At 61.6% G+C, this 24,084-nt stretch overlaps 1 protein-coding gene across 1 annotated transcript; it reads right to left on the reverse strand.

Moving 5' to 3' along the window:
- Nucleotides 1–4,143: 4,143 nt before the first annotated feature.
- Nucleotides 4,144–22,505, reverse strand: CSK (C-terminal Src kinase). Its single transcript, XM_055320064.1, has 13 exons — nt 22,293–22,505; nt 8,889–8,968; nt 8,433–8,546; nt 8,194–8,306; nt 7,673–7,892; nt 6,798–6,891; nt 6,574–6,639; nt 6,391–6,490; nt 6,208–6,298; nt 5,722–5,795; nt 5,441–5,636; nt 5,232–5,318; nt 4,144–5,021 (listed from the first exon to the last, which is right to left on the reverse strand). Exons 2-13 carry the CDS (start codon nt 8,901–8,903, stop codon nt 4,839–4,841), a joined length of 1,353 nt encoding a protein of 450 aa, XP_055176039.1. The 5' UTR covers nt 8,904–8,968; nt 22,293–22,505; the 3' UTR covers nt 4,144–4,838.
- Nucleotides 22,506–24,084: the final 1,579 nt, after the last annotated feature.

The raw sequence follows: 24,084 nt of genomic DNA on the forward strand, positions 1-24,084 counted from the left end.
GAGTCTGCTTCTCCCTCTCCCTCTCCCTCTGCCCCTCCCCCTACTCATGCTTTCTCTCTCAAATAAATAAATAAAATCTTAAAAAAAAGAAAGGAAAGGAAACCACTCTGGGAGGGCCTGACAATGACCCCTGTTCTTTGCTTCCAGGGGACACTTGTCAACCGGTCTCTGCAGGGTGGACTGCCATGAGCATCCACTTCCTCGCCCCCTCCCCTACACTCTGAGAAGCCTTCTGGCTCCCCTGCAGGGCCCCCCTCACCCTCACCCCTGCTGGCCTCCTCGGTGCACCTTTGCCACCCACTGCCTTCCGTCCCCGGCCCCTCTGGGGTTCCTTGTGCTGGGGCCTGTCCTCGCTTTCCCTGAGTTCCCTGGCCAAGTTCACCCAAGCCCACGGCTTCCAGCACCATTGCTGTGCTCATGATCCCCAAACCTCTACTGTTAACTCACAGCTATGGGCCTGAATGTCTAACTCTGTGGTGACATCTCTACTTGAAGGTCCCCAGAGAACACATCCACCTTAAACTGCTGTTGTCCAACGTCTGGCCTGCCCTTGTCAAGGCTAGGGGCTCGTGAATGGCAACCCCCACCCCTGCCCTGTCAAACGGGAGCAAGCTCTTCAACTTGCTCTCGTTACTCATAGGCCACCTTACCTGATCCTCTAACCTTCAAGCCTCTTTATCTGTAAGATGAGGTACTCACAGCAGGTATCTTCAAGAGCTGACTGGGGGGTATGTGGGATGACACATCTCGTGTGTTGAGAATAGGGCACGTAGTGAGCACTCCGCTCAGTAAAGTGTCAGCTGTGCTCACCTTCCTCTGCACCTCCGATGGCCTCTGCAGCCCAGGCCACTGGCAGTCACCTCCTGGCTGGCCGCCTGCAGCCTCCCCACTGTCTCTCTCTCTCCACTCTGGACACTCCCACCCCCAGGGCCAGATTGTAACCAGAATTATTCTCAAATGCAGATCTGACCACATGGCTCCTTGGTCCTAAACCCTTCAATTGCTCCTGGTCATTTGTAGCAAGTTAAACCCGTGGGATCTGCAGAGCCAGGTGGGGTCTGGGCCCTGCTTCCTCTCCAGCCTTGCTTGCTTCCAAAAGACCCCCACTGGCACCTGGGGCCCAGCCACACTTCAGGACCTCATCAGGCTGTGGCATCTCAGCACTTTGCCCAGGCAGTGCCCTTCCTTTGCCAGAAACGCCTCATTCTCTGTCCCTGCCCGGCCTCCAGGTGTCTGAGAAGCCACCTAGCACCTCCTGCCCCCTCCACTTCACCAGATTTCTGGGCACCAAGTTGAGATTGAGTGGGCTTTCTATGAGGGTGACATGCTTGTCTCCGCTAGGCCAGCGGCCAGCACAGGGAACAAAACAGCCATAAGTCACGTGAGAGACTGGAAGGAAGAACAGGGCGGACTCACATGTCAGCAGGTGGAAGGACTGGGAGCATCCAGCTCTCTGGGCCTGCATGCCCTGGCCCCGGCCCTTCTCTCCGGATCCCGTGGCCACGCACCAGTGCAGGTGTCTGAACCCGAGCCAGTTCTCAAAACTCCCCCGCCACCTGTGCCTTCAGTGAAGTCAGGTTGGTGGCTTGACACTGGCCGTGGCGAGTACACCGTGGACGCGAGCAAGCTCCAGATCTGAGCCCCCTCCACGCCCCGGGGTCTGTTTCCAGCGACGGAGCGGCCTGCGGTTCCCTCCGAGTGCGGGCTCCATCACGGCACACCTCGCGCTTGGCGGGTGTCCAGCCACCCCTCCTGCTCTAAGGAAGCCTCCCCCTTGGGTCACTACCATTCCCGCCTCTACCTTTTCCACCCCCTCAGCACGTGGATGCAGCCTGAAGGCAAACGTCCCTCCCTTTGGCATCAGATTTGCTCCCCCTCTGCTGCCTTCAAATCCCCTGTCACCCTTTCCTCTTCTTACAGCTGAATCTCCCAAGCCGGGGACCTTCCTGCAGGGCTCACCCCCCTAGCCAGGCCTAGAATCTGCACCCCCACGAACTCCAGTTTCGCTAGAGGCCCAGCGGCCTCCTGGCTGACGCCAGTGGCAGGCTCTGCTCTTCTGGGAAGAAAGGACCTGCCGGCTTGTCCCCTGCCTCTGTCACAGGGCGGTCTGCTACCCCCTCTCCATACCCTGCCTGGCCAGCCTCCTCTCCTTGACCTTTGAATGTCAAGAACTCCCCCAGGCATGGTCCCGGGCTCCTTCTGCACATCCTCCCAAAGTGACCTCCTCCTTGGACGTGGCTTCAGATGCAAGCCGCACTCTGACCTCTCCGATTCCCTGCTCCAGCCTCTGGGCTCCAACAACTTGCTCATGGCCTCTTGGCAGTCAAAGGCACCCTTTCCTAAAACTCTCCATGCCCTTACTAGAACTCGGTGCTTTCTCCTGGACAGGAGCCTCCTGGTGGCCGCCCCGTTGCCCCGGCCACTCTGCGTGTCCGGGGTTGCGATGCTCTGCCCGCCCTGCACCTGCATGAGGACTCCGCTGGCAAGTCCCCTGGGCTTCATCTCACATCCCTCTGGAGGCCGACCACTCCCGGCCTTCTCTTACACTCATCAGCCCCCCTCTGCCCCCTGGGGGGACTCCTCCACCAGCAGCCACAGTGTTTGTATCAACACCTTCCTGTTCAGAGCCTGTCACTGGCTCCCCGTGGCTTTCAGTGTGACAAAAGCCAACCTTTGGGATCCCTGGGTGGTGCAGCGGTTTGGCGCCTGCCTTTGGCCCAGGGCGCGATCCTGGAGACCCGGGATCGAATCCCACATCCGGCTCCCGGTGCATGGAGCCTGCTTCTCCCTCTGCCTATGTCTCTGCCTCTCTCTCTCTCTCTCTGTGACTATCATAAATTAAAAAAAAAAAAATTAAAAAAAAATTTAAAAAAGCCAACCTTTGCTCTGACCTCCCCCCTCTACCTCAAGGCTCGCCTGCCCTCTCTCCAGTCCAGGCATCTCTTCCTGGAATGCTGCAGCCCACTCCTCACACCTCCTGGTCATCCTCATCTAGCTTGCCGTGCTGCCTCTTACGGGAAGTCCTCCCTGACCTACAGACAAGATCCGATCCCGTTACACATGGTTTTTGCCGTAGCACTTAGCAGCTTGTAGTCGTCGGTGTGATGGCCTCCCTAACTCCACGGCTCTGTCTTGCTCGTTGCCGAGCCCCAGTCCTAGCACAAAGCAGGTTTTCACATGTCTGTCGTTGAATGAACCAAGGGTCTGGCCTTGGAGAAATCAGCCTGTCATTGGTAGGGGAGGCGAGGAAGCTGCTGCTCCGGGCGGAGGGCAGACACTGGCGACTGGGCTGCTGGGGGCTGAGACACAGGCATGAGACACACGGCCAAGTCTGAACCCCCTGGATTTCAGGTCCTGCTAGCTTGGCAGCGGTCAGCGTCGCCCCCGGGCAAGGGAAACCGCCCCCAACCCAGCGAGGTGCCCATCTCAGTAATGAAAGGAGCCTCCCCCAATCTTTACAGCTTCTGCACTGACCACCACACCCGGGCAACCTGAGGGAGGGGAGAACATGCCCTGGTGGGTCCTCATCCTCTATCCAGGGCCCCCGAGGCAGAGTGGGGAAGGCCCCCCACCTTCATCCTCAGGCACGCGGCCGGGCACACGTGGGACAGGCCAGCGCTGTGTCATCTTGGGTCAACGGTGAGAACCACCAGCGGCTCAGAGGCTCCCCCTCCCTCACCCTCTGGGGTCAACACTTTCTCTGAGGCAGGTGACATTTATCTTGCCTCCAACCAGGGGGACCCCGCTTCCACCTGGTCAGGCCTGGGCGCCTCCCCCATCCTTGGTGCCAGGCCTCCTCGTGCTGTTGCCTTGAACCACACGGCGGGGGAGGCAGCTGGGACCCCCAGATGTTACCCTGTGCACAGGGTCCCGAGCTCGGGACGGCCCCAGGGCCAAGCCCCCGCCACAGCAGGATGGTGGGGGAGGGCGGGGGGTAAGGGCTCCCCCCACAGCAGACACAGGACACTCGCTCGTGCAGCTGACACAAAGCGCGGCTACATCTCCCGGCCGTGCTCCCCGCCCGACTCCACTCCCAGGGCAAGCACAGCCCCACTCACAGAGACAGGGGGATGGACAAGATGGCACAGGGACAGGGGGCCGGGGGGCCAGGCAGGCTCGGCGGAGGAAGCGCCGAGGCCGGCAGCGGTGTCCTCATGGAGTGGTTTATTACGGTTCCATCTCACAAGGCAGGTGGGTGGGCGGCAGCGGCACATGAATGAACTCCAAGCCCCTGACAGACGTCTGCCTCGGGCGCATGCAAACAGTGCAACATGGGCAAGCGCAAACACGGGCGACCGAGGCGACACGGGACACGGAACACGGAATGGGGAACGAGGCTGGGCTGACGGGTCCCTAGAGAGGGGCCTGCTCTCCCCAACCCTTACGGGCAGGACAGGAAAAATAAGATTCGTACTTCTTGTAAAATGCCCATTTGCTGGGTACTTTCTTTCTCCTTATCTTGAAAAATAATAAAAAATAAACACACGGGAAAAAAATCTCAAAAAAAGGAAAGGAATAAAACTCTAAGAAGGCGAGAGATGGGAGGCCAGGAGAAGCCTGACTGCGGCGGGAGGCATCTGCCTCACGCTCCTCAGCCTCCTCCCTCCTTGGCCCTTCGGTGGGGCTCCCGACACCCCGCGGGTGGGTCCATGAGAAGAGGTGCCAGGCCTAGGCAGGGTCTCTGCGGGGCCAGAGGGGGCGCAGGCTGGGGCAGAGGAAGGAGGCCCACTGGCCCGCTGGGCTCAGTTCAGGCTGGGGCCCAGCCAGTGGGGGCACCAGGCCCACAATTGCTCCAGGTTCAGTCCCGCAGCCCCACGACCTGGGGGAGGAGGCAGCGGTCACAGGTGCAACTCGTGGGTTTTGATGTGCTCGAGCTGCTCCCGGAGCTGCAGGAAGGAGGGCCTTGTGGCAGCATCCAGGTGCCAGCAGTTCTTCATGACCTCGTAGACCGCAGGTGGGCAGCCGTCGGGGGCGTCCATCTTGTAGCCCTTCTCCACCCGAGGGACGACGTCCTTCAGGGGCTGTGGCAGGCGGGTGGTGTGAGTGTGTAGGGCCGACCCCCCGGGGGACCCCGACTCAGCTCCGGGGATCCCCCTCAGACCTGGGCCTCAGAGCCAGCAGGCCCCGAAGGTCCCGAGGGCAGGCCTGCAGCTCAGAACACCCAGCAGGGCCCAGGAGGCTCCCTAGCCCCCTCCCCGCCCAGCCCTGGCCAGGCCCGGCGCCGAACTTACAATTCTTGGGTAAGGCACTCGCCCAAAGGAGTAGATTTCCCAGAGAAGGATTCCGAAACTCCACACGTCAGACTTGGTGGAGAATTTCTGCCACGTGGATGGGAGAAGCAGGGTCAGACACTGGGGATTCGGGATTTGGTGGAGGTGGGGGAGGGGAGCCCAGGACCCCAACCCAGCAGCCCCCCGGCTCAGGGTTAGGCCCCCTCCACCTTCTCTCTCAGGGCCTCCGGGGCCGTCCACTTGACTGGCAGCTTGCCCGTGTCCTGGGTGCTGGAGGCCTCCTTGGTGAGGCCAAAGTCGCTGACCTTGGCCACGTTGTCTTCAGACACCAGCACATTGCGGGCAGCCAGATCCCGGTGCACGAAGTTGTTGCCCTCCAGGTATTCCATGGCCTCACAGACATCTCTGGGAGAGAGCCAGCCACACAGCCCCTCAGACAGGGCACCCACGGCACGGCAGGGGCCCCCCGAATGGGTGCTGCTTCACTCACAGTGAGAACTTGAGGAGACAGTCTCCGCCCAGCACCGACCGACCCCTCGACCGCAGATAGTCCACCAGGCTTCCCTAAGGCAGGATAGACAGACCGACTGGCCCCACGGGTCAGACTCGCCCCCTGTCCTCTCGAACCGTGGGCTGGGTAAACACTTGAGGGGAACCCACAGGGGAGGGCTCGGGGCATCACGGCGGAACGAGCAGTAGGTTCTGCAAGCTGGCCCCCGCGCCCGGCAGTTCCCTGAGCTCGGAGCTCACAAATCTCTAAGGCAAACCCTGGCACTACCTCCATCCCACAGGGGAGGAAACAGGCCTGGTGAGGTCACAGGGAATGAAGGAGGAGTCAGGACAAAAGCTGAGCCCTGCCTGGTGACTTCAAAGCTCAGTCGGGGAGAGGGGCCCCAGGGTGCGGTGAGGGGCCGGGCGGCGGGAAGGCTGGAGTGTTCAGCCCAGGGCGGGGGCGGCTCTCCGGGCAGGGGCGCACCTTGGCCATGTACTCCGTGACAATGTACAGCCCGCCCTTCTCTTCCACGATCACACCCAGAAGCTGTACCAGGTTGCTATGCCGAAGTTGCCTGGGGCAGGATGGGGGTGGTCAGCGCTGCCAGGCCCCCCCATCCATCCCCTGCCCCGGGACACCTCCACACCCACTCGCAGCCCGACTCACGTCATCACAGAGGCTTCAGCCAGAAAGGCCTGAGCAGTGGCGTCATTTTTAATGCACTTGACAGCAACCTTGTTCCCTCGGTAATCGCCTAGCATCACGTCTGTGGGGCGAGGGCTGGAGGTTGTTCCCTGGACCCTCCACCGGCCCTCGGCCCTCCCGCTGCTGCCACCCCCTCCCGCTCACCTCCAAACTCCCCCTTCCCAATGGTCTGCAGCAGCTTCAGGTCCTTCATGTTCAGTGCCCAGCCGCCTGGCGGGGGAGGGGGTGTCAGTGAGGGGTGAAGCCAGAGCAGGCGTCACAGTGTGTGGCGTCCTGGGGAGGGCTCCTCCAGGGATGGGGGCGGTGCCCGGGAGCGGGGAGGGAGGAGGCGGGGAAGCAGGTGAGCACGGGGCGGGGACGGCACTCACTGCGGAAGAACTCATCCTGGGCGGCCACCGTGCCCTCCATGACCTTTGGCTTGATGAGGCGAGTACAGAGTCCATCCGCGTCCGAGGTGTAGTGCTGCGGGGGGCAGGGCGGGGGCTCAGGGCCAGCGCCGCGCCCGCCGCCTACGCGCACTGCCCGGCTCCAACCACCAGAGGGCGGCGAAGGCGAGCCCACCGGGCCGAGCTCCTCGGGTCCCCCCAGGGAAGGATTAGGGAGGTCCCAGACTCAGATCTGTGACCCTCACATCCAGGGGCTGGACAGACGCAGGCTGTCGCCACCACTGGGGCCACGGGCCTCACCAGCATCCCGAGGCGGAAGGCGAGCCCTGGCCTCTGGCCAGACGCGAGGAGACCTCCCCCCAGCCAGAGGCTAGCAGGGGCAAGGAGCTGAGAACGGGCACGGGAGGTGTCTGGGAGGCCGCTGGGGCTCCGGGAAGCCAGGTGTGGCCTCAACAGGACCAGCAGAACTGGCCTTGGGAGTTGCAGGGACATGTGGCCACAGCCACGCAGGGTTGTGACCTGACCACCAAGGTACAGCTCATGAGGGCAGGCTTATGTACGGAGCTTGACATGTGGCTCTGAGGCCTGGAGGGAAGCCTAGTTCTGGGGCGAGACTCCGATTCTGGCCCTGGCGCCTCTAACTGACAGCTGTGTGACCTGAGGCAGGTCCCGAAACTGCTCTGAGCCTCTCTGTCCCCTGCCTGTGGTGGTGTGTGGGGCCAGAAGTCCACCCTGGCACGCAGCAGGTGCTTCGCCAAGGTGCGAGGGGCATGAGGAAACGCAGGCTCCGGAGGCGGCACGTGCCGAGGCCAGCCAGCAGTGGGGGGGACACTGGGCCAGAAGCCGGGCCGGCTCACCTCCACCAGCTGCATGAGGTTCTCAAAGTACACCTCCTCGTCGATGCTGAGCTTGCTGGCGTGGTACATGATGCGGTAGTGCTCCACCTTGCCGTCACAGCTCACGCATAGCGTGTAGTCCCCAGGGTAGTTGGTGCTCTCCCGCACCAGGAACAGCCCGGTCTCGGGTGGGCACAGCAGCCGCTCGGCCTGCTCCCGCGTGATCTTGCCATGGAACCAGCTGCGGGGAGGCCGGGCCAGGGCTCGCGGCGGCTCCAGGCACAGACCCTGGCCACCCGGGCCCACTGTCTGAGGTCCTCCCTCTGTGCCACCTCCCCACGGCCCCCACGCGCTCCTCCTGCTTCGGGCCTCCCAGGTCCCGGGGACCTAGCACCCGCGCCTCGCCCGCCGCCTGAGAAGCCTTCACACGCTGCAACCCCTACGCCCGCTCACTGCTTTCCTGACTCCTCTAGGGAACCAGGGCTTCTCGTCCTCCCTCCTCCCCACGCTGCAGACCCCGAGCGCTCCTCAGCAGTACTCACGGCATGAGGCTGAGCTTGGTGCCGGCCTTCACGCCCTCCCGTTTCTGGACGTAGTTGGCTGGGATGATGCCCTCACGGCCCACCTTGTTCTTGGCTTTGTACCAGTTTGGGTCCTGGGGAGAGGGCAGCCCAGACACACGCTCAGCCCTCCCCTGGCCCCCCTGCAGGGGAGCCCCCACCCAGCAGGAATGCCCAGAGGCGGGAGGGCGTAGGTGTGGCCTGGTGAGGTCCCCGATTACCTTGGTGACCGCCACAATGGTGAGCACATCTCCTTTGCAGAAGGGAAGGTCCTGCTCGGCAGTGCCATGGAAATTGTACTTGGCAATACATTCTGTACCGGATGGCCAGGCGGCCTGTAGGGCAGGCGACAGGTGGGCAGGTGGAGGGAGCCCGGGGCCCATCTCCACCCACTGCCCATCCGCCCTCCAGGACACACTCTCGCTGCTCTTTGTAAACCTCCCGCCCCGAGAACTCTGGGTGCCTTCCAGCTGAGATCCCCCCACTGCCCCCAGTTCCGTATGCCCACCTTGAGGGCCCTGGGTCCAACAGTACACTCTAGAATTTTCCTTTGTCAAAGGCCAGGGTGGGGCCAAGGGGAGCAGACTGACATGAGGCCTCGTTCTCTCTCCTCCACTGAGCACCCTTCCAGGGGTGGGGGGAGTACTCAATTGCCCCAGCCCCCGCCCCCACGGTACCTGGATTGCTGACATCTTCTCAGAAGATCTGGCGTCCTCCTGTCACAGGAAGGCCACCCCGTCACTTGGTACCATGAGAGCTGCAGGGAGAAGGGGAAGACCAAGGAGGGGTGTGAGAAGCTGGCTCCTCCCAGTCACTGAGCCCCGCATTCCTTCCCCACAGCAATGTGAACACGTACCGAAGGCCCCTAGAGCTGGGACTCTTGGCAGCCTGAGAGCACCAGATAGGGGGAGGCAGGAGCATGAAGGCTGAGGGCCCCCAGGGATGGAGGGGTCACCAATCCTAAGCCCATGGGGGCCTCACAGCCCCACCAAATGGCCAACAGAGGCAAAAGAAGCTCTGGGGGTGAGCAGCCCCAGGCCCAGAGGTCAGTCACGTGGTCTGTGGAGGAAGGGAGCCCAGGGTGGCTCCGTGAGCCTAGGAAAGGTGCAACGCAACTTGGGAAAGTCACCTGTTCTCCGTGGGCCTCCTAGTCCCACAGCCTATAAAAACGTGCCCAGGCAACATGTCTAAAGACAAAGGTACACCAACCTCGTGGCCCGGTCACCCCACTTCTAGGTACACACCCAAGAGAACACAGGGCAGGTGTCAGCCCAGATGTGCACAAGAGCAACGGCGCAGCAGGATCTGTAAGCAACCTCACGCTGGGAGCCGCCCCGATACCCATCAAGGGTAAGATGGCTAAGCTGTGCTGTCTTCCAGAGCGGTACATGCTGCACAGCAGCAAACACGAGTAGACTGAATAATGAAACCACGATGATGAATTTCTGAAACAGTATCAACCCGAAAGCCCGACAGAGAGCACAGGCTGGGTAATCCCACGTAGACCGTATAAAATTCAAAATCTGGCCGAGCCCACGGTGCAGGGACAGCAGCTGCCCTCGAAGGGGTAGAGCCACTGGAAGAGCGGAGTTCTCCTTGCCGCACCTCACAGAGCTGTACCCTTACGCCTAGGGCACTCTGTGGTTTCCTTCGGTGCAGCTGACCCCTCCAGAAAACCTCCAGCCGACCCACGCTCCAAGGGCGGCAAGCCACACACACACTCCGTGGCCCCAGCCTGGCACCCCCTTGACCGCCGCTGCCTTCCTGAAGCCCAGAGCCCCCCGAACCCCCATCTCAGGAAGCAGTGGGGCTGGAGCCACTGTTCTCTGTTTCCAAGGGATGGAGGCTCAGACAGGCCAGTGACTCGTCCCTGCGTGTTAGGAGAGAAACCCCAGGAGTCCTGTTCCCAGGTGCATTTGACAGGACGAACAAGGTCTAGGGCCAGGCTGCAATGCCACCTGCCCCCCCAGGCTGGGCAGTGGGAGGAGACGCTTGAGTGAATGTGCCTGGCCTGCGAGCTGAACAAGGACCACAGGGCCGAGGCCCGTTTCTGGGAGGGGGGAGCCCCAGAGCCACACTCTGAAGAACAGAGAGCTTAGGGACAGAAGGCAAGCTGGAAAAGGTTCCACCGGGTGGGGTGCAGGCCGAGCCAGAAGGGCAGGTCGACAGGGACAGCCGAGAGGAAGGGGCCCGGCTGCGAGCCCCGGGAGGGCGGTGGGACACAGCCCGGCCATCTGAGCACCCTATGCGGCTGCTGTCGGGACAGTCCGGAGGTGCCCGCCCAGCACCAACCTGGCAGCTCAGCGGGGGCTTCAGACAAGGAACCGGGGGCCTCAGCAGTGAAGTGCGCGGCTGAGGGCAGCAACGGCCGGGAGAACCACCACTCCCAGGCCTCACTCCGGCTTCCAGTCAGGCGGACCTGGCTCCGTTGAGTGTGCAACTCAGAAGAATGACTCAACCCTTCTGAGCCTCGGATCCTCACCCTGCCAGGCAGGGACAGGCGTGCCCTGCATGCAGGCTGCGAGGGAGTAGGAGACCTCGGGCCTGAGAAGGTCTGGCGCAGGGCTTGGCATAGCCGCCCCCTTCCTCCAGACAGAAAGGCCTCCCTCCTCCGGGACACGGGGCTTCTCGTCCCGAGGCCAACCTGCCGACGTCTGCTGTCGGCACAGGAGCCCGGGGCCCACTAGGCCGAGCAGAGACATCGCCCCCACCGAACACACAGTCGCACGGCTGAGCTGCTGAGCCGGGGACAGGAACCGCCCGCTGGGCTCTTGTGGCCCACAAACCGTGGTGAGCCGTGAGCTGCTCTTGCCCCCATTCTACAGGAGCGGAAACTGAGGCTCACGAGGCCAAACAACTTGTGTGAAGTCACACAGCTCGTTAGGGGTGATGGCCCAGAACCCAAATGAGGGTTCCAATGGGGCTGGCGGGGACCCTGACCCTCAGGCCCTTCTGAACAGAGGCCCTGCCAGCTTTCCACACCCTCGGCCGGCCTCCCCTCCCTCCCCAGCTTGCCACCACTGGGCCACCACAGAGGGCATGGTGGCTGTGGCCCCATTAGTCACCCTCCCCAAACACTCCCTTCCTGGCCTGCAGCTGCTGCCGCCGCCTCCCCACTGACTTGATGATAATAATAAAAATAATAATAATAGGCCCTGTTTTCTGAGCACTTGTTCTGTGCCAGGCCCCGTCCTTGGCACGTTATAGCTCATCTAATCCTCTAACAACTGAGCCTGTTACTACCCCCATATTGTAGACGAGGACCCTGAGCGAGGTCAAGAGGCAAGGTGGTCTTGCTGGCGGGCTTACACCTCCCGGGAGCACCCTGCCGCGCTCGGGCCTCGGCTGCCGAGCCCCGGCACCATGCGGTGCCCAGAGGATGGGCAAGCGCCACTGGAGAGGCCAGGGTGGGCTAGCTCAAGGGGCCAGGCTCCGACAACCAGACATCTGGAAGGCAGGGGAAGGAGCTGAGCCCTCCCTTGGTCTATTGCCTAAAACTTCAGGACCTGGTTTCTCCACCTGTACAATGGGTTGGCGGCACCTCCACAGCAGCCAGGGCTGCTCTGCACGCAGCTGCCAGGCGCCTCGACCCGTCCCTGCCCAGGAATGCTGCAGGGCAAGCCATGGGCTCTCGGACAGCTCCTCCCTGCAGGCGTCAAGCCCAGGCGGGCTCAGAGGTCTCCCTCCCAAGGGTCCTGAGGGGCCAGGGGCCAGCTCCCTCCAGGTTGGACACAAAGAGCCAGGATGGCTGGGAGGGGCCCCTGTAAACCTAGGGCTCTGGTCTGGCCTGAGCCAGGCACACAGGGGTCCCTTTGGAGTCACATGAACCTGCTTTTAGGCCACCCTGTGGAGGCTGCTGGGACGCTGTCCTGGGAGTCAGAGGCTCTGAGTCCTATTCCTGGCTCTGCCATCAACTTGCTGCATGTGACCTTGGGAAAGTCATTTGACTTTTCTGGGACCTGCTGGCTCTCTGGCACCTCAGATGGACCTGTGTCACACCTGCTGTTCCCCCCTCGCCTGGCATTCCCTCTCCACTCCCTCCCTCTTCTCTGCCCAAGGAACTTCCCCTCAACCTCTGGGGCACAACTGAGGCATTGTTTCTGTTTCACATGTGCCTACAAAGTCCCTGTGGTATTGTCTATGGTGGCAAGTGACTGGGAAGCTATCTTTATGTCCATCAGTGAGGGACCAGGCAAATAAACAGCCGGGTATCCCTAAGAGGGAACAACAGTCCCTGCGGTGACGGGGCCCCGACCTTCAGGTGCAGCAAGCCATATGATGCAGCAAGCCAAAAGGGCAAAAAGCCAGCTCAAGTCGCTCAAGGAAAAGCTGCTGGGGGGAATGAGACAGTGACATGGCTTCCAAAGACCACCCCACAGGTGAATTAGAAAGCAGAAAAGCATCTACACAACAGGTGGACCTGGCAGACAGACATATCGATCTATCTCGTTAACCACGCGACCGAATCAAGCATCACCCACGATGAGAGCAACGACAGAGCGCCTCCCGCCGGGACGACCGGAGGAGGGCACAGCATCCTGGGGGTAGGACTCCCATGGAGCCCGTTAATCTGACTCAAATCAGGAAGATGCAATCAGGCACAGCCTTGACAACTGGCCCGGACTCTCAAAGTTAATGTTGTAAGAGACAAAACCAAGGAACACTCAGAGGCTGGGGAATGTTCTCGAATAAACAGGACGCTAGGCATGTGACACAACAACAAAATGGTATTTCTGTGAGGTGAAGGAGGTGTCAACTAACCTTACCGTGGAAACTATTTAGCAACACACGTACATCAAATCACCACGCTGTACACCTTAAACTTACACAACCTTATATGGCAATTATATCTCCATAAAGCTGGGGAAAAAAAGGTGAAAGGAACAGGACTACAAGATTCAGTGAGAGATCCTGAACTGGATTCTGGCTCAGAGGGAAAAAGACAGTAGCTATAAAAATCATTGGATGACAGTTGGAAAAATGGAAATGTAAGGTAATATTATGGAATTTTAATGTCAATTTTCCTAAGGACGATCCTGGTGCTGTGATTATGTAAGAGGTGCATGCTCAAGTACTTAGAAATGAAGATGTAGGATGCCTGCAACTAACAAACACACCAGCAAAGAACTCCACACATCCGCATCTCGGTATATGAAAGAGGGAAACCAAATATGGCAAAATGTTAAGACCTGGTGAATCTGGGTAAGGGATGGTTGGGTATTTGCTACATTATTATTTCAGTTTCTTATTATTTTTATTACCTTTAAAGATTTTATTTATTTCAGAGAGAGAGAGCGTGCATGCACGCGCGTACAATGGGGGTACGGGGAGGGACAGAGTGCAGAGCCAGAAGCAGGGCTTGATCTCACAACCCCAAGATCACAACCTAAGTGGAAATCAGGAGTCGGACACTCGACCAACTGTGCCACTCAGGCACCCCATTATTATTATTTTTTTTAAGTAATCTCTACATCAAGCGTGGGGCTCAAACTCATGATCCTGAGATCAAGAGTCACATACGCGGGACGCCTGGGTGGCTCAGCAGTTGAGCGCCTGCCTTCAGGCCAGGGCGTGATCCTGGAGTCCCGGGATCGAGTCCCGTGTCGGGCTCCCTGCATGGAGCCTGCTTCTCTAGAGCCTGTGTCTCTGCCTCTCTCTCTCTCTCTATGTCTCTCATGAATAAATAAATAACATCTTTAAAAAAAAAAAAAGTCACATACTCCATGCACTGAGTGGGCCAGGTGCCCTATTTCAGCTTTTTAGTAGGTTTGAAATACTCCAAGTGAAAGGCCGTGAGAAAAGACAAGGTGTGGGACCTGATCCATGGTACATGACACACAAGGCATCCCTAACTCCAATCCACGCAGATCATCCCTGAAAGATAGAAGAAACTGGCAACACGAGTTGTCTCTGGGATGGGGGGGGGGGTGTCAAGTTTAAGAGAAGATTACTTTCCTTTTTTTTTTTTTTTTTGGAAGATTACTTTCCACTGTGAGTTTGCTATTTTGTCCTTTCTGACTTTTTTTAAACCACATGTATCTATTACTAACTTCCCTCTAAAAATAAGGTTGAAAATAAATCACTTTTGAAAACCGCCTCTGCCAGGAGCCTCCCTTGGTTCCCCGGCCGTGCTCCAAGGCCTCCCCAGCCTCTCACACATCCCCATGCTCCAGAGACAAGCTCTCTGCTCCTGCTCGTGGCCTGGGAGCTCGGGGGGCGGGGGGGCGGGGGGGGTTGAGGCTGGGAGCTGACTCATGTGCCCAGCATGGGCTGAGCCCAGAGTGGCTGCTCGGTGAGTGAGTGCTGAATGAATGAATGAACCAACAAAGGAGAGGAGGAAGCCAGGCTGGCTGCGCCACACCAAGGTCCCCTAACTGACAGGACTATATTTAACCCCAAAGGGACAGCAGCTGTCAGCACACCCGCCGAGGACCAGGGGGCAGGGGGCTTTGGAACTCTGTGAAGTCAGCGCTTCACTCTGATTTCCTGCCCCAAACCCGACTCCCAGCAGTCCTTGTGCTGGGGTCCCAGGAACAGGCTGGGCATTGTGCCCAAGCACTGAGGTCAGTGGCTGCAGCCTCAGGCAGGCCTTTCTTGGTAGCCCAGGCTGGCAGGGAGTCGGGGAAGCAAGGAGAACTAGGAGCCCCCAAACTCCCAGGCCACCCTCTCCCTGCCCACGGGGCAGCAGCAGACCCCCACAGCTGTCACGTGCTGAAGGCCAGGGCAGGTCAAGGGGCTCCTGCCCTGCCCCCCTCACCAAAACTCCACTGCTTACTGGGGCGTGGGAGCCTTCAATAACTGTTTACACCCAGCTAAAAATACCCACTGAAAAGGGAAGTGCACAAGAGACCTGGGGGAACTCGGGGCCACGGCCCCCAGAGACTTTGGTTCTGCCACAGGACCCAGCTGGAGCGTGTTGGGGGCAGGGGCAGCTGCCGAGCAACAGGCAGGTTCTCCACGCCTTCTCACTCTTCGAGCCAGTGTTCCTGGAGCCTCCCTGTGCCACCAGCACCCTGCCTGGCCGGCCAGGACGGACAGGAGAAAAGGGCCCAGGAGACCCCGAGGGCCTAAGAACCTCGCTCATCCGTCCGTCTTCCCCTCTGCGCCCAGCCTAAGGCCGCCACCAAAACGCAGCCCTGCCTCTGTCCTGGCTGCCAGTCAGTCGTGGCCAGGTGTGCTCGGTGCCCCGACAGACAGGACAGACAGGGGCAACCGGGAAAGCTTCCAAGGGGAGGGGAGCTGGAGCCCGGAGGATTTCAGTGGAAGCAACTGGGAGGGGGCTGTGCCAGACCAGGCCAGGATTTCGTGTCCAAGACCGTGGCGTGGAAGAGTCACAGAGGGCAGAAGGCTCGGGCCGGGGTCCAGAGTGGCTCTGAACCGGCCCGGAAGTTCAGACAGGCCACAGGGAGATAACAGGCAAAACTGAGCTGCTGATTGAGGCCCGCGCCCCTGGAAGGCAGGGCACCTGACGGGGGTGGGGCGCGCCAGCAGCTGGGCTGGTTTAGCAGCCGGGCCATCAGCCCCACCTCGGCTCTGGAGAGGACACTCAGGCTGAGGACAGGGTGATGCCCCGGCCGCGCAGCAGGCAGGGGGCTGGAGGGCCAGACCCTCACGGGCCCCCTGCACACACATCTCAGGGTCAGGCTGCGGAACTGCACCCGAGACCCTTGGAGATGCCCACGCCTCCCTGGGGGCCGAGGAAGGCTGGGAGGATGGCCTCACCTTGGCTGCAGAGCCCCCACCCACGGGTCTCCTCAGTCTTCGGCACCCCTGCCCTAAGGGTAGGGGTGAGTCAATGGCTAAAAAATGTTTAAAACTAAATTACAGCAACTCACCGCCTTTTCCCTGCCCCCAGTGGCTCGTGGGACCGGAAATCCCATCTAGTGGTTTGGGAGGCATGGGGGCTGGAGTTACAGAAGGCTAATGGGAAGGCACCGCTGGGGCTTGAGGCTGACACTCCTGGCCCAGAAAGGTTTCTAATTACCGCTCAGGAACCTAATTACCTACATGCACTGGGCAGGGGGGGGACTTGGGGCCTCCCCAGGGTCTTAACACAGGCCTCTGTCCCCTGTCCCCCCCCCCACCCCCCCCCACCCCCCCCCGCACAGGCTGTGGTCTTTGCATGGCCATTTGCCTACATTTACATATAGCCTCTCAGCACTGACCTCCAATGGACAGTTAAAAATCCCGAGTGTCCTTGTCCTGTACCTCAAGTCCCCTATGTACATAACAGGTGGGGGAACCGAGGCCCAGGGGCCCACGAATTGCCTTGAACTTTGGCCCCCAGATTCTCAGGTCTCCCCATTGCAGAACTGGGACCCTCAAACAGAGCCCAACACAGAGGACTCACGGCCTTGCTACCCACCCGACGGAGGAGGACATTGTCAACACCCTCCCCTAGCAGGATGGGCTATAAAAATGAAAGTATGGGAATGACAGCCCCCCAGCCCGGCCCCCTGGCAGGTACTTAAGCCTCAAAAACCCCCATGAGGTTTTACTGTTATGTCTGTTTGACAGAGGAGGGACCAGGCTGACAGGCCACCAGCTTCAAAGGGGCTAGAGCAGATATTTGAACTCAGATCTGTCTGAACTTGGTCAGGAGAAAAAGCCCCAGACTTTCCTTGGGCAGGACAGAGGACACGCTGAAAACGGGCGGCCAGCTGAGAGCGGGGGCTGAAGGGAGGCCTGCCTAGAGCTTGGCCCTCCTGCTCTGGGGAGCAGAGGTCACAAGTGGGCCCACTCCTCGCTCCATATCCTGCTTTGCACGGAGAGGCCAAGAGTCTGTCCATGGCCACACAGCAGCTAGAGGAGCCAGCAACCCTAGGAAGGGAGAAGCTCCAACGCTTGGTTTTCCTGGCATTTCCCCTCCAGGAAGTCCTCCTGGCTGCTCCAGCCTACGCAGATCCCCAGCTTCTGAGCTCCCACCAGCCCTGCCAGGAAGTGGAACCACAGGCCTCCCCTGACCCCTCACAGAGTCTGGTCTCTGCTGGCCAGCAGGGGAGCTCTCCCTTCCAGGCGGCCTGCGGCCGCGGCACAAGATGCCAGCACAGGTCCCGGGGACCAGGGTGGAGACCTGGTGTGGGGCTGGGCAGGGCTGAGAAGCAGCAGCCCGGGAGGGCAGGCGTCAGAGGACACCCAGGTTTTCACCCACCTACAGGGCTTTCAGCTGTAAGGAGAGCAGCCCAGGCACGGGGTGCCTCCCTCCTGCTTGTTCCTGCAGCTCTGGGCCCCGACCAGGAAGGGGCGGGGGTGGGGGGAGCAGGGGGACGGAGGGAAGCTGTGGTCGGTGGCCGCCGAGGCGTACAAAGCCAGGGTGTGATGAGAAGCTCCTCTCTTTGCAGTACCTCAAAACCAGGAAGAGAAACTGAGCAGGGAGAAAGAACACACTGGGCTGTGAGGGGCCCTCGGATCCCCAGGCACCTGCCAAGGGGAGCTCCTGGGCCTCGGCCTCTCCAGGGGAAGAATGGGATTCCCTCCCTCGTCCTGCCAGGCGGCCCAAAGGTGCAGGCTGCATCGTGCTGGATAAACGAGCTACCCCCGGCTGGCGGAGCACTCGCCATCCCCCGGCGGCTCCGGCCTCTCCCGGGAAGCGGGGGCTTGGCCCCCAAAGCTAGCCTCGCCCCGCTCGCTTCTCCCTCAGCCACGCAGGGAGCACACTAGCTCTTCCTTCACCAGCTCTTTATTTTTAGGTCTGAATTTGACTTTAATCATTACTTAGCGGATTCTATTTCCAGCCCTCGAATGAAGGGACCCACAGGAGAGGAGGAAGGGAGGCAGTGCTCCCTGCCTGGCATGGGGGGCAGCCTGCTCCTCCACCCATCCTGTCCCCAACTAAGGCCAGGGGACTGAGAAACAGCCGAAGGGCTTACCCCAGCCAGGCCAGCATCTTGGAGGGGACCCCACCCTGTGACCTCATCCCAGCCCAAGCTGTGGGACAGGAGGGCAGTTGTAATGCCCACTTCCCCTGCGCCAAGACCAGGGAGGAGGGAGACGCTCCACGGACAAACGTCTAGCAGCTAGAATCTGAGGTCACGTGCCTGGGAGACCTCTGCATTGGATGGGCCACCTGGGGGAGGACCTCCTGCCCAGGTTAGTCCCGTGCTACCGTTCGGTCATCTGGGGCTACGGTCTCTTAGGCCCCAGGAGTGCCAAGTGGAGAAGGATTCCCTCCCACTGCCCATGGCATGGCCCCAGGAGGGCACTCCCAGTTACTGTGGTCTCCACAGAGGCAGAACAAAAGGAAGCAAGGAGTGGCACAGCAGTCTGCACTCGGGTCAGACCCAGGGAACACCTGCCGAAGAGGAGGCCGCTAACACACGAGACTTCCCCAGTGATTTGTCTATGTTCCCTTCCAACTCCCATCCGGGGGGCTAGAAACCCTGCACCCCCCTCCCTCGGCCAGTTTTCTTTCCTTTCACCCCCCACCCTCTGCCACTGGGAAAGGGTAGGGAGAAGAGGCTGGCATGCCATCCCTGGGTTGGGGCTCAGGATGCCTGCCTGGGCTCCTTGCCCAAGTTGTGGTTTTCCCAGGGAAAGTAGGCCTCTGTCTCCAGTAGGGAAATTTGGAGTGGCCCCGGAAGTGGGTAGGAGGAGGCCAGGCTCTCAGGAGAGGCCTGGTCCAGTCAGCTCTGCTGCCAGGAGACCAAAGGGGGATCAAGATCACGCGAGCTTTTGCCCTTCTGCTCCACAGGAGGTTTCTGTCCTCCCTGAGTTTGCCTTAGGACCTGCGTTACCGTTTGACAGGTGTTACCACCCCAGTAAAACTCCCCAGAACCCAGCCAGTAACCCATCTTCCCAAGGCCAGGTCCGTGCCCTGGACCAGCCAATCAGGTGGTGATGGGGGGTGGGGGGGTGGGACAGGGCACTGGCCAGGGCAGTCCAGGACCTCAGGAACAGAGGATTTCAGCAGGGCTCCGTGGGCGACAGGCCTGCTGGGTGAGCCAGCAGCCACCAGGGGCCCAGGTGTCACCCCCACACACAGAGGCAGCCTGCAGGCTCTGAGCAACGCCAACCTCTCCTTACAAAGTGCATCCTGGAGGCGAGGGGCGGTGCCAGGTGCTTTCTAGTACCTTGGTTAGTTAGCCTGGACCCTGCTCACAGTCCCTGCTGCCCCAGGTATGGCCATCCTGTGGTGCCCATAAAGGAAGCCCATCTCAGAGGGTGACCGGCCTAGATGGCGTGGCTGGGCCTGGACCTGCAGCAGCTGCCCACTCCTTGCCATTCCCCAGGCTGCTCAGGGGGCCTGTGGTCACACCAGCTGTACGGGCAACAGCGGTGAAACGAGTTTAGTCAGGGGGCCCGGGTGAGGTCACTGCAGCCTAGAGCTTTGGAACACTGGGCAACTTCTCAGGGGTGAGGTTCCCCGGGCTGGGTGGCAACATGAGGAAATGCTCAGAGACACAGAACGAAACGAAAAAAGGTACCATGGTGCACATCCTCCAATGACACAGTGAGGAAGGTGGAAAAAAAAATCAGGAATAAGACAGGCAGGGAACTCCAAAAGGCAAACACTCCCTCCGCTAGTGAAACTGCGATTCTTGTTTTGTTTTCTGTTTTCTGTAATGCTGTGTTGTTACTCTCTGCATTAAGAAAGTAGCAGATAGGGCAGCCCGGGTGGCCCAGCGGTTTAGTGCTGCCTTTGACCCAGGGCGCCATCCTGGAGACCTGGGATCGAGTCCTGCATCGGGCTCCCTGCATGGAGCCTGCTTCTCCCTCTGCCTGTGTCTCTGCCTCTCTCTCTGTGTCTCTCATGAATAAATAAATAAAATCTTTAAAAAAAAAAAAAAGAAAGTATCACATAGTTTTCTCCTGAGCTCAGACTTGCTTCCCCTGGGACCTGACTGCCCCCCCCAGATCTAACGTCCGGGACGTCTTCCACCGAAGGACGGCCTTTCTGATTTGGAACAGCCCCTTGGGCACCTGCGGGGCCCTCCTTACATTCTCTCTCTCTTTTTTTAAGCTATTTATTTATTCATGAGAGACACAGAGAGAGGCAGAGACACAGGCAGAGGGAGAAGCAGGTTCCATGGAGGGAGCCCGATGCGGGACTCGATCCCGGGACTCTGGGATCACACCTGAGCCGAAGGCAGAAGTCCAGCCACTGAGCCACCCAGCCGTCCCTCCCTACCTTTTCTTTCCTGGACCAAATTCTTTCTTTGGGAACTCTGTGTCGGGGCTTCAAGAGGCCTCAAAAAATAGAGCCCAGAACTGGACCCAGGCCGTTCTCCCCCATGAGGCCAGCTGGCAGCTTGTTCCGGCGGCTGCATCACGCATTGTGACCCCTGGGCCTTAGCCCCACCTGTACCCCGGTCTGCTCATGGTGGCTCAACCTCTTGGGCCCTGGTGCCCCCTGCAGCAGCCCCGGAGACTATCATGTGGTCCTTTCTTGCCCCTGACCCAACGCAGAAAGAAGAGCAGCCACTTCTGCAAGGGGAGAAGGCAACAAGCTCACCAGATAAGAAACACATCTCTGCACGTGCGCTGGCCCGACACCAGACCCTTTTCTACCAAGGCCTGGGGACCCTGGGGCCGCATCCACATAGCTCACAGTTGGCATAAAAGTGCCCGATCTTCAGGCCGCAGTCCCAGGCCCTCAGGCCGGAAAGGAAGTTAGGGCCGGGTGCGGGGCGCCTCACAGGCCCACCACATCTGGGTCCCCTTTGCTGTGCATGGCGGGGCAACTGGAAAAACACTACATCACGGGCAGAGTCTGGAGCAGGACAAAACTACCAATGGCCCCATGGGGGCCCAGACAGAGCTCAACAGCCTCCAGGGAACCTCCTACCCTCCAGGGAGCAAGAGGACCCTGCCACCCTCCCAGCCTCCCTTCTGCTGCCTCTGTCCTGTTACTGCTGGGGCCCCACCAAGAAAGACGCTGGAACCACCAAAGCGTGGAGAGCTTGGAACGGGCCCACTGCGTGCGCCCACTGACCACGCTGCTCCACCACGGCTGTGGAAGTGAGGCTCTCCCCTTCCGTGTCTGGACCCCATTCATGTTCTGGACTTGGCTGCTCCTGGGGCAGCTGGGCCCAGTGTGTGGGAGGCCTGGGTCGGGACTGACTGCCAGGCTGTTTCCACTCCGCGCGTGGCCACACCAGACAAGGTGCCCCCCTCCCGCCACATCCCCTGTCAGCAGCACCCACCTCAGGCACCAAGGGGAAATCCCGTGGGCAGTGCGACGCAGCCTGAGCCCAGAGCCGGGCAGCGCTGGGGCCGGAAGCCCTCTGGAGGGAAGCACGTGCTCACCCACAAGGTCCCCCGGGTCAGGCTGGGGGCCTGGGTCCTTGGTGGGAGAAGGCACCTGCCTGCTTTCCCTCCATCTACAGCAGGCCTGCTCTGTGGAGCGGAGCCTGGAAGGACGGCCGGACCCTGCCAGCAACCTGGGGTGGCAACTTCCCACTTTGAGCCTCAGTTCCCTGGTCCACAAAAGGCGAGGGGAGGTGAACCCCTAAGTTAACCACCAAGGATCTGGTGGCCGGACACGCCTCTTCCTGACACGGGGCCTGGGCCTCGAGGCGTCTGGGAGAATGAGATGACCCGGCTGCCCGGAGGGGGGGCGCCGTCCCAGGGCCCGGTGTCACATCCCCACACGCTGAGGATCTGCCCAGTGTCTCCACCCAAGGGTCACAGGTCTCTCGGCTGAGGCCTGGCCGTCTGGGAGGGGGACAGGCTCAACCTCCAGCAAGATCAAGGAGGTGCTGGGGCCCTGGGCCTCCTGAGCCTCGGCCCCCCGGCGGGGAGGGGGTTCAGAAGGAGGCAGGCCGGGCCGCGCGGAGGGCCGGGCAGGTCCAGGGCCTGGGGGCTCCCTCCCCTCGGGGCTCCCTGGGGCTCCCTGGGGCTCCAGCCGGCCCTGCCAGGCGGGGCCGGGAGGGCACAGGTCCGTGGGGCTCCCGGGGCAGCACCTCCGGGCGCCCCCCCCCCCCGCGTCGGGCTGACAGCGGCTCCCGGGAGAATTCAAACCGGGAAGGCGGGGGTCAGGGCGGGGGGACGCGAGCGCAGCGCCCCGGGGCCCGGCGGGCGGGAGGCGCGAGCTCCCCCCGGCCCCGGCCCCGGCCCCGGCCCCGGCCCCCGCCCGCACTCACCTCTCGGGGCGCTGCGGTCCGGGCCACCCCGCGGCGGGCAGCATCGGCGGCTGCGGGGCGGCGCACGCGGCCGGGCGAGGGGAGGGGCGCGGGGTCCCCGGGGGCGCGGTACAAAGCGGCGGCGGCGGCCGGGGGGGCGGGGGCGGCGGGAGGAAACAATGTAGCCGCGCGGCCCCGCAGAGTTCCGCTTCCGAGCGCGGCCGCGCCGGGCCGGGCCGGGCCGGGCCGGGCCGGGGCCGGGGCCGGGGCGGGGACGTGGCGGCCGGGCCGGGCCGGGGAGCCTGGGCCGGGGCCGGGGAGCCTGGGCCGGGGCCGGGGCCGGGGCCGGGGCGGCGGGCTCCCGCGCTGCAGGGCCGGGCGGGGTCTGGCGGCCGCGGGCTGGCCGGGACGCGGCCCCGACGGCGGGGCGCCCCGCTCGGACCCCTCCCCGCGGGCCCCCGGGCGGGCGGGCGCGGGCGGGGGGCGGCGGCGGACACGCTGGGCTCGCCCGGGGCTCCGCCGGGAGGAAGCTCGCAGGCCTGGCGAGAGGAAGCGCGGCCCGGATCCTCCGCCCGCCGCAGCGCGCCTGCGCGAGGGGCCTGCCCGGGGCGGCGGGGCGGGGCGGGGGCGGGGCGGCGCCCCCTGCCGGGCGCCGGGGGCACTGCAGGGGGTGTGTCCGCGCCCTGCCCTGCCCTGCCCTGCCCTGCCCTGCCCTGCCCTGCCCTGCCCTGCCCTGCCCTGCCCTGCCCTGCCCCCGCCGCGCCCCGCGCCCTCCCGGGGCAACCCTGCCGGCTCCGGGCTCGGGCCCCGCGCGGGAGCCACTGAGGCCGGGCCTCGGCCGCCCTCCCCCGACCCGGCCGCAGACACGGGGCCTCGCTGGCAGCCGCGAGCAGGCGTCCGTTCACTCACTCATTGATTCGCCGGCTTCTGGCCCTGCCGTGCAGCCTCCGGGAGGGGCCGGCCCTCCTCCCCGTCGCGGGCCTCGGCGGGATAACGGGCGGGCCGGCAGCCCGGTGCAGAGACACCAAGAGCTGGGGGACGAGGTCCGGGAAGGCAGAAAAGAGGGGCCGGCGGATGGGAGGACTTAATAGAACTGGGACCCCAGGTGGGGGAACCGCGTGGACAAGGGTAGGGAATGGGGGAACAACCCTCGAGGGCTCCAGGAAGCCTAAAGAGCTCGGTAGGGCTGCAGCTGGCAGTGGGGCTTCAGGACAGGTCTCTGCAAGCTGCGGGGACAAGAGATCCAAGCAAGGAACCTTGTGGGACTTCCTTGGACTTTATTCTCAGCCTGGAGGCAATGAGGTTGTGGTCGGCAGCTGTGTGACCTTGGGAAAGTTACCTAAACCCTCTGTGCTACGGTTTTCCCCATTTGGTAAAATGGGGGAAATAAGAGCACCAATTTCTTAAGGTTTTTGTGGTGAGGAAATGAGTTAAGTCATGTAAAGTGCTTAGTGTGCAGTAGTTGGCACGTGATCGGCGCTCGGTCAAGCACCGCTGTGACATGTCTTAGTCAATGAGGAGCAGGAACGTGGTCTGCTCTGAGCTACAGGAGCAGACAGTGTGTGTGGTTGTGTGTGTGTGTGTGTGTGTGTGTGTGTGTGTGTGTTGGGGAGGTGGTCAGTGACGGAGGGGAGACCAGACTCTGGTGTAGGTAGGAGGCATCGAGGCACTTCTTAGGGACTGGGCCCTGAAGGAAGAGTTACGGTTGGGTGGGCAGAGAGGAGGGGCACAGTCTGGTGGGGGGCATGACGTATCCTGGCAAGGTCTAGTATACCCAGACTGAAGGCCTGAGAGGGACAGTAATGGGCCTGTG

This window comes from Nyctereutes procyonoides, unplaced genomic scaffold (assembly GCF_905146905.1).
Source record: "Nyctereutes procyonoides isolate TBG_1078 unplaced genomic scaffold, NYPRO_anot_genome, whole genome shotgun sequence".
Taxonomy (NCBI): domain Eukaryota; kingdom Metazoa; phylum Chordata; class Mammalia; order Carnivora; family Canidae; genus Nyctereutes; species Nyctereutes procyonoides.